This window comes from Cervus elaphus, chromosome 31, assembly GCF_910594005.1.
Source record: "Cervus elaphus chromosome 31, mCerEla1.1, whole genome shotgun sequence".
Classification (NCBI taxonomy): domain Eukaryota; kingdom Metazoa; phylum Chordata; class Mammalia; order Artiodactyla; family Cervidae; genus Cervus; species Cervus elaphus.
In genome coordinates this window covers 41,887,156-41,896,919 of record NC_057845.1, presented here as the reverse complement: position 1 = coordinate 41,896,919, position 9,764 = coordinate 41,887,156, and the positions used below count along the sequence as shown (strand labels likewise).

The 9,764-nt window shown below is 41.1% G+C and overlaps 1 protein-coding gene across 4 annotated transcripts; it reads left to right on the top strand.

Moving 5' to 3' along the window:
- The first annotated feature begins 1,858 nt into the window (after positions 1-1,858).
- On the top strand, positions 1,859-9,308 carry CLDND1 (claudin domain containing 1). Of its 4 annotated transcripts, none has more exons than XM_043892935.1 (6): positions 1,909-2,008; positions 3,131-3,181; positions 3,405-3,714; positions 6,127-6,237; positions 7,620-7,757; positions 7,899-9,308. In XM_043892935.1, the coding sequence occupies exons 3-6, from the start codon at positions 3,423-3,425 to the stop codon at positions 8,117-8,119; spliced, it is 762 nt and encodes a 253-aa protein (XP_043748870.1). In that variant the 5' UTR covers positions 1,909-2,008; positions 3,131-3,181; positions 3,405-3,422; the 3' UTR covers positions 8,120-9,308. The 4 variants fall into 4 exon arrangements, with proteins under 4 accessions (XP_043748871.1, XP_043748873.1, XP_043748870.1 ...); XM_043892937.1 differs by having other exon boundaries at positions 1,965-2,008; positions 3,138-3,181; XM_043892936.1 differs by lacking the exon at positions 3,131-3,181 and having other exon boundaries at positions 1,859-2,008.
- The last annotated feature ends 456 nt before the right edge of the window (positions 9,309-9,764 follow it).

The following is a 9,764-nucleotide window of genomic DNA, read 5'->3' as shown; positions in this document are numbered from 1 at the left end:
AACTTCTCCTTTGATCAGATATCCTACATGAAATTCTGGTGGTTTTGAATATTATACTTGGCTATTACCTTATTTTAATTATGTACTGGATGTGAATACCAGTTCACCAATTCTGGCAAAAGAAATATGGCTAAAAATAGAAAAACAAATGATACACCTTCAGTCTATCAGGGTGGTAGAAATTTAGTATCAGATTAGGGCTCCCACTTTTTTCCTGTGCTGTGGCCAAATTCAAAGGGATTTGGGGGATGAGGAAGTGTTTGAGAGTCCTGCTGGTCCTTGAGTTGGCTGTCTCCGTAGCTGGTGGTTGTTTAGTCGATAGGTTGAGTCTGACTTTTGAGACCCCATGGGCTGTAGATTGCCAGTCTCCTCTGTCCATGGGGTTTCCCAGGTATAAACACTGGAGTGGGTTGCCATTTCCTTCTCTAGGGGATGTTCCCAACCCAGGGACTGAACCTACATTTCCTGCATTGCATGCAGATTCTTTACCACTGAGCCATCTGGCAAGCCTGGTCTCTGTAGATATCTGTTGAGAAATCCGACATTTGCTGTTCTCAGAGCACATTCTTGGGTCCACATGGGTCACTAAAGAGATGTCACTGTTTCTTGTTTGTGGATTTCTATGCAGGACTTGAAGCCTTAGAATCCTTTCGTTGCCTCTGTGCCCTGCTTCTTCTTGTTCAGCCGCTTAAGTCATGTCCAACTCTTTGCGACCCAGTGGGCTTCAGCACCAGGCTTCCCTGTTTTTCACTATCTCCCCCAGTTTGCTCAGATTCGTGTCCACTGAGCAGATGATGCCATCCAACCATCTCATCCTCTGCCGCCCCTTGCTGTACAGCCACCTGCAATCTCTGAGGTCACTCATGACCTTACCTGCTTAATGCAATGTTCTCCAAAATTCAGTCTTTTTCATACTACATTAAAAAAGTATTCACTTTTTTGACATATCTGAGATGCTTGGTATTAATAGTTTAACCAATTTATTTAAAAAGGAAGCTTTACTACAACAAAGAGAAAATATCATTTGCCTTTAAGAGAAAGCAGCCAAAAATTATATGAAACCTGAAGAATGTCATTACATTCTATTTGGATGCCTTCTGTCAGGTTCAATTCAGTTCAGTCCGTTAGTCACGTCTAACTCTTTGTGACCCCATGGACTGCAGCACTCCAGGCCTCCCTGTCCATCACCAACTTGCAGAGTTTATTCAAACTCATGTCCATTGAGTCGGTGATGCCATCCAACCATCTCATCCTCTGTCTTCCCCTTTTCCTCCTGCCTTCAATCTTTCCCAGCATCAGGGTCTTTGCAAATGAGTCAGTTCTTCACATCAGGTGGCCAAAGTATTGGAGATTCAGCTCAGCAACAGTCCTTCCAATGAATATTCAGGATTGATTTCCTTTAGGATTGACTGGTTGGATCTCCTTGCAGTCCAAGGGACTCTGTCAGGTTACATCCTTCTTAGTCTAAACTTAAGCCATAAAACCAGAAAGACTACCTGCTGCAATGGGAGTGAGGCTGTAGGAGTTTTTAAATCATTGGGTTACTATTTTCAAAGGATAATCGCATCGTTGTTTCACAAGTAGGGTGGTGGTAGGGAAAGCACAACTGGAAAAATCTGAATCACATTAATCATAATTAATGACTCGTAGTGACCCGAAACACCTCGCCTTACTCGGTGGACCTTCGTGGTAAACTACAAGAAACAATCAGCTCAGACCTCCCTTCTGCGCACCTCGGAAGCTGAACTACATCTCCCACAATGCGCCGCGCCCGGCGCCGGGAATGCTGTCTGCCGCGCCCCGCAGCTTTTCCTCTGTCCCTCCTACAACTCCCACAAGTCCCCTCGGCTCCGGGGCCAGGCCCGGCCCGGGGTGGAGGCGGAGGCGGAGGCGCGGGAGTTATGGAGGGGGCGGGCTCTGCAGGGAAGTGCGTCAGAGGAGGCGCGGGGAGAGTAGGGTGCTGTGGTTTGAGCTTGAGGGCGAAGCTGGCGGAGCAGGAGGATGGGCGGTGAGTGAGCGGGGCCGACGTCGCTGGGCGGGGGTCGCGTAGCCGTTCGAGGTTTCCAGTAGTTTGAAGAGGGGGCCCCCTCCCTGGGCGCGGCCCGGACCATGTGGGTCCTGAGCGGGGGGCTATCGCCGGCTTTTCCCTCGGCTGATTGTTCCGGGGAGGGGCCTTCTCGGGTATTTGGGGCCCCTGGCCAGGGACCGCTCAGGGCTGCCCCGCCCCAGAGCCCGTTCGTCTCGACCACCCCCAGCCTCAGGGTGCGACCCGCGAGGTGACAGCTCCAGGCGTCCGGCCTGGGCGAACCGCCGCTCCCGGTGCTCGGGACCTTTTAAGGTCATTTGAGAGCATCAGGATGAAAAAGAATTAAAAAGAGTAAAAATACAAACCCAACTTCTGGAGTTATCATCGTTAACGATTGTGATTGCTCTGATCTCTCCTGAGTCACTTGCCATTTTCCAAACTCAGCAACCCCAGTTTGCGAGCTTGTTTTCGAGCTCCTTTTTAAGGTGTTTGGCGCGGTTCATGGTATATATTTGCAGTATTTGACTCAGCTTGATCCGCCTTGAGTCATTGTACTGCGGCCATTTACTATTGCCATTCAGCCCAGTCCACGCCTTTGGAGTGTTAATATTTGCCTAATTCAGAGTTTTCCTTCCGGCTGAGGAGGGAATCTTAGTTTCCAGATGAGGAGGTTCAAAAGTATAAGGAACGGGGCGAGTAGGTAGGAAGGAGTGAAGACTTTGACAGCGGAAGGGAGCTTGGCTTAGCTTTAATGGATTAGGAGCAGATTGGTATCTAGCATTACTGCATATTATTATTCTCTTTACTCCTCCGTGCGCCTGGAACAACCTTTCTCTCTGGGCTAACAAACATTTTCAGCTGTCTTCTAAATAGCTCCTTACTCTTTCTTTACCTTGTTTTAAAAGGTTTCCCTGTTCAGAGGAAACTGGGAGGAGCCGATTTCCTCTGCTTCCTTTTCCAATGCCTTTTTCACACTCAGACCCAGAACACTTAATGCTCTGCAGTCTGTCATTAAAAATGTATGCAAGGTACATTGCTGACTCTGGGCATGTCTACTGTTTGTATCTGTAATGTGTATGTCCATTTCAGTGTTGTCTGTTTTAGTGTGCAGGTGATAGACTAGAGAACAAGACTTCTGTCTCCGTAGCATCCTGGGTATGTGAGCATTCAATAAGTACTTTCATGATAATGAGTTTTGTTTTGAACTTAATTTAAAACATGCTTGCTTCTTTTTAAAAATAATTCATTAATGATTATGCATTACTTTAAAGAGCCATGGGATGGGGAATAGGGTAAAGGGTGATTTTGACATAATTCCTTTCAGAATCTGTACTTGTCCTAGAAGTCTAACTTTTCTTCTTTTTCAACTTCTAAACAGAGCAGTCTGAATGCCAGAATGGATAACCGTTTTGCGACAGCGTTTGTCATTGCTTGTGTACTTAGCCTCATTTCTACCATCTACATGGCAGCCTCAATTGGCACAGACTTCTGGTATGAATATCGAAGTCCAGTTCAAGAAAATTCCAGCGATTTGAACAAAAGCATCTGGAATGACTTTGCTAGTGATGAGGCAGATGAAAAGACTTACAGTGATGCACTTTTCCGATATAATGGCACAGTGGGATTGTGGAGACGGTGTATCACTATACCCCAAAACACATATTGGTATAGCCCACCAGAAAGGACAGGTATTTCTCTTATTGTAACTTTTGTCTCCTTTGTGTGTGTGTGTGTGTGTTTGCGTGTGTGTGTTTGCATGCACGCACACTCCATCGTGGGCGACTCTTTGTGACCCCGTGGACTGGAGCCCGCCACGCTCCTCTCTCCATAGTATTTTCTGGGCAAGAATACTGGAGTGGGTTCCCATTTCCTACTCTAGGGCATCTTCTCCACCCAGGAATTGAGCTCACATCTCTTGCGTCTTCTGCAGTGGCTACTCAATAATAGAGAAAGTGATACGGTGATGGCCAGTTATATACAAGAAAGTTTGTGGGTTCTTTCTCTTCCCAAAGAAATAAATCTTATGTATTTCTTTTTCCCTATCATCTTCTCTCCTCAGTTCCATTAATTACCATTGTACTCATTAATATTGGTTGGATGAGCAACTGTCCTTATTTTGGAGAAAACCATTTTAAATCTTTGTACTTATTTAGCCACACATTGAAATAGTTGTATTAATCTCACACATGTCATGAGAAAATAATTAGAAAAGTACTTTGGAAGATTTTAAATACTTGGTAATTGTTAAAAGTACTAGTATACAAAATCAAAGTTAATACATATGAATTAATAGGCATTTATATGTAGTTGTGTTTTAGTAGATATTATCATTTGCCCTCTAAATCTTGAGGATATAATTCGGCCAACTCTATGTTTATTTTTTTTTTCAACTCTGTGTTTAAATCTGCTTGTTTAAGACCGTTTTACAACCATTTTGATGGAGTTTTTAGGTTAAAAATATGCATTAGGAGAATAAAAAAAATTAAGAAACTACCTCTCAGGTTTATTTTGTAAACATTCTTAACATTGAAAAATTCTAATTTCCAGTTGTTAAGATGGAAACTTTAGAGTTCTTTGCAGGGAACATCTTTATAAATTTGTTAATATTTATGACTAGTTCTGTTGGCCTCTTGGTGGGGGATACTGTATTCAAATCACAGCACAATGGGCTTGAAATACTGTACATCAGAAGGATGATAGTTTGGTTTTATACAAAAAAGAAAGTGATTGGAAAGAGGTGAAAGTTGGTTGAATTTTATTTAAAATGTTGAGTTCTATTTATGAGAGCATAGGAGCACTTGATACTTGAATCTTAGCAATCATTTATTATTCAGTCAACAACTATTTATTTATTGCACACTTTCCTGTTCAGGGCCTAGGAGCTAGGAGTACGTTAGGGAAAAAAACAAAAATCCCTGGTCCTGGGGAGCTAACATTCTGATAAGGGCTGACTGGCAATAAACAGGTATAACAGTATAAACAGAATCAATAATTATAAGTAGAAGGTGATGTGCTATGAAAAATAGAGCAAAATAAAGGGGATTTGGAAGGACATAGGGAAGGGGATGTTGGTGGGCATATAAGTTATGTTCTTCAATAGTAAAGGCAGGATAGGCTACAGCAGGAAAACACCACTTGAGTAAAGACTTGATAAAGGTGAAGGAGTTGACCCTGTGGGTAATTGTGGAAACAGGGAGACTCATTTAGGATTGATGGAACAACTCTAAGGGCCCTGTGGGGCCTGTGGTGGGAGCATGCCTGAAATACTCAAAAACCAGCAAGGAATTCCCTAGGCTGGAAGGGAGGGGGCTGGGGGAGAGTTGGGTAGGCGGTCAGAGATATATTCTGGGAGTGGGAGTAGGGCAAATCATGCAGGATTCTCTAGGTGTGATGAGGACTTCGGATTTTACTCTTGAGTGTGATGGAGCCACTGTGGGGCTTTGTGCAGAGGAAAGATAATCTGGCCACCTAGGCAGATGTGTTGAAAACAGACAGGTACCTGGGCAAGACAGTAGCCAGGAGACTTAGGAGGCTGTTGAACCAGTTCAGGTGAAAGATGGTTACGCCTCGGATCAGGGTGGTAGTACTGAGCAGTGCCTGATCCTAGATATCCTAGATATATGTTGAAGGTAGAGCCTGCAGGATTTCCTGATGAAATGCTTATGGGCAAGAATGACTCTATAAAGTTTCTGGTCTTAGGAATGAGAAGGATAGAATTGTCGTTTACCTGAGATGGGGAACAAGACTGATGGAATAGGTTTGGGGGAGAAGATCAAAGTTACTATTTATTTTATTCTTTGTTGCCTCCTCCTTTGTAGTCGTCTTACTATCTATTCTCATTCATTTTACTCATTTTTTTTTCTTTTTTTTTTTTTTGCCTTCCTGTACCCATGTCATACACCTGCTGCTGAGAACCATTCGTCTCTTGGGCATTGGTCCATTCTGTGTGTCACTCAGGGTCAAAGAGGCTGCTCTCCTGAGAACGTTTTTCCATATCACCTTTTATTTCAGAGAATAATTACTGAAAGAGATTTTTGTTAAATGTTTAAAATTAAAACAAGCAAAAAAACAACAAGCAATCGTTGTTTTTCTTATTCCAGAGTCATTTGATATGGTCACAAAATGCATGAGTTTCACCCTAAATGAGCAGTTCATGGAGAAATTTGTTGAGCCTGGAAACCACAATAGTGGGATTGATCTGCTTCGGACCTGTGAGTACTTTGTTGGGAAAAAAAGGAAAATAACTTTATATGTCTTTTGTTGAACTCTGTTTTTGGAACAAGATGACGTTGTACATTGTGTCAACTTAAAATAAGATCTTTAATGTTATCCCAACAAACTCTGTCCTATTGATAATATATTTTAGAAGTTAGATACGTACTTACCAAATTGCAGGTATGAAGTTGAGCAGCTAATACATTGGGTGACAGAATCTATATTCACCAAAAGATGTTATCAATAGGCCTATTTTAAGAGGAAATTTAATAGGAATAAATAATAAATTTCTATATTTAACTTAAACACTTCATTTTTCTGTCTTCAGATAGGGATATGTGAAAAAAGTTGACTGCAAGCTTTACATGAGTCAACTTAAGTGTCAGGCCTCCCAAAAGTATTGATCTAGTTTTAGGTGGTGGTAACAAAAGTGTAGATGTCAAAAACGAAAGTGCTTATTAAGAGCATTCTGTTCCTCGATGCTCAGGCTGCCTGGGAAATACTATCTTCAGATTTGGACCTAGTCTCTAGGCTATTAGAATTACTGGAACCTGCCTGAAGAATGGCCGTTTCATGAGAGGGGATGTTGAATAAATGGCACATATTCTATTTTGCACTGTCAATGCATAGGAAGTTTATTACTAACAGAGTTTGAAGGGAAGTTAGAAAAAAGACGTTGATGTAGTTCCAGAAAGTAAAGCTAGCCCTAAAAGGTAAAATTTGGTTCAGAGTTGATGTTCCTACATTGATAATAATTAAAATAGTTTGAAAAGGTAATGGGGTTCTTTGTAAAGTCATCAGCTTTTTTTCCATGTTGTTGAGGGACTTTATGATAATTAAAACTGCCATTTATTGAGTGCCTGGTGTATACCAGATCCTCTGCTTTGTGCTTTGTGTATATTCTTCTAACAGGTCTTTTATAATCACTATTCATTTACTTGTTATTCCTGCCTTGAGATCCTATAAGGACTTAAATATGTATGTAGAACCAGAAGGTTTTGCTTCCAGTCTGGTTCTTCCACTTACTGTGTTACCTTGTACAAGTTATCTTCTTTCAGTTTCTTCATTTATAAAATGGAGGTAAATAGTACCTTCTTCATAGGGATGTTGGGAGGTTTAATATACAAAGCATGTATAGAACAGTGCCTGATACATAGGAAGCCCTCAGTAACAGTTCACTATAGTGTCTTTTTGCTTCTGTCAGAAGAAAGTTAGCACTGTTTTGAAAAATGTGCTTTAGGAAAAAAGCCTCAATATTAAAGCACCCCATTCTCAGTTTTTGAGAAAAGTTCTAATAGAATGTGAAAGACATTGCCATTGTGAGAAAACTGAAATCATGGTAACATTTCATTTCTCTCTCTCTCTCTTTTGAAATCAGATCTTTGGCGTTGCCAGTTTCTTTTACCTTTTGTCAGTCTAGGTTTGATGTGCTTTGGGGCTTTGATTGGACTCTGTGCTTGTATCTGCCGAAGCTTGTACCCCACCATCGCCACAGGCGTTCTCCATCTCCTTGCAGGTGTGTCTCTTCTTCAAACGTAGTTTTACCTCCTTGCCGCCTTATGGGTCACATGTCACTGCCTTGTTATGCTGCCTGGGAAGCGCTTATCGCGCTCTTATCTAGCTGTGTTGTTTTTTTTCCCCTCAATTTTCCTCCAAGGTCTGTGTACCCTGGGCTCAGTGAGTTGTTACGTTGCCGGAATTGAACTCCTCCACCAGAAGCTGGAGCCGCCCGAGAATGTGTCTGGGGAATTCGGATGGTCCTTCTGCCTGGCTTGCGTCTCAGCTCCCTTGCAGTTCATGGCTTCCGCTCTCTTCATCTGGGCCGCTCACACCAACCGGAAGGAGTACACCTTGATGAAGGCGTATCGTGTGGCATGAGTGGGAAGCCGCCTGCTTTACAGTTGCCGTTTTTATGATTTTTTTTATATTAATATTGTCCCTTATCTCCCCCTGAATTGTTTTTAATTTAACTTTTTTTTTTGTGGATATACCATTTTATCCTGAAAACCCATTTTATTTATTCATGCAGACAGTTGTTTCTCAACACAACTAAAATTTAAATGGAACCTGGGTGATTCCATCTTTTAGTCAAACTAATCTAGGTTCAGAGTCCAGACAGAAGAAATTGGGTAGACTCTTGGCACAAATTTGTGAGGAAAATTGGTAGTAGGAGGTTGACCCATAGCAAGTTCTGCTGATGTCTGTTAGACTTTTCAGTAATGTAACTGTCTGTTTAACTGGAACTTATAGTTTCTTTGGGAAACCTCTTATCATTGTCAAAACTTACATTCACTTTGCTACTTTAGACAGCCACTCAGCCAGAGATATTAGTGCTGTCTTCAAGGACTTAGGCTATCTAAAATAAGGAAATCATCTAAGATCCTTTTCCCTAAATATTGGCATATAGTTTCATCTGAAGTGAAATACTGCAGTTTTTTATCTGTACACTGTCTGTTTAAAAGAAAGGGAGTGTTTACGTGGAATTTTAACTTTGTTAACTACAAAAATTCCAGTTCAGCCAGTCAAAACGATTAACCTTATTTTACCTTTTTTTTTTTTTTAAATCTTTAATATGTCAATAGTATTTCCAATATCAGCAAACCTTTTTGGATTTTTGTTCCTTCCCTCCTCACACACCAGACTTATTACAAGAGTGCTTTCTTTTAAATAATACATTGAGGTCACCGAGTAAAATTTTCCAACTGCTGTTTATTTCAGCTAAGTACCATAAAGAAGGTTCCACCGTAATGACCCTCCAGAGCTAGGAAAACTACCACAAGACCTAAAGCTTTGGCTGGTCATTAACTTCCGACTATGGTCTTTATCTCTTGTGGTGGAATGATGTGCCTTTCCTTGCCTAATGCCCTCCTGGTGTGTTGTCAGCATTATTTAATGTCTTCTAATTCAGTCATTTTTTTATAAATATGTCTATAAACATTGAACTTAAAAAAAATCTTATTTATTTATTCCATTACTGTAGTACTTGACAGATTAAAAAAAAATGTAACAGTAATTTCTTACAAAATCCTAAATCTGTCTTTTTTAAAAAATAAAAAATGAGAAGAGACTCAGAATTGTGTATAGTGTCTGAGTTGATTAAATTTCAGTACCTTAGGATAACAAAGCACTACAGGATTCTGAATGAGGATTACTGTGATTTTCTGAGGGAGTTGCATTGTTGCTCTGAAGGCCTGTCTTTATGTCTACTGTTTGGGTTTGTTTTTTTATCTTCTAGAAAATGTGGGATGCTTCCACTAGTAAGAGACTATTTTTTACGTTTCAGTTTTAAGACATGTTTTCAAAGTATCATGTATTATGATACATACCATGTATTAAGATAGTATCATGTGTCATTGCTAACCGGGCCACTTTTTTATCTTTTGGCAGTGCCACATGGCATGTGGGATCTTAGTTCCCCTGCTAGGGATCAAACCCCTTACCCGTGGATTGGCTGCTTGAAGACACCAGGGGAGTCCCAACATGGCTAGTCTTTGTAAAGTCATTTAATGGCTGTCGATGTTTA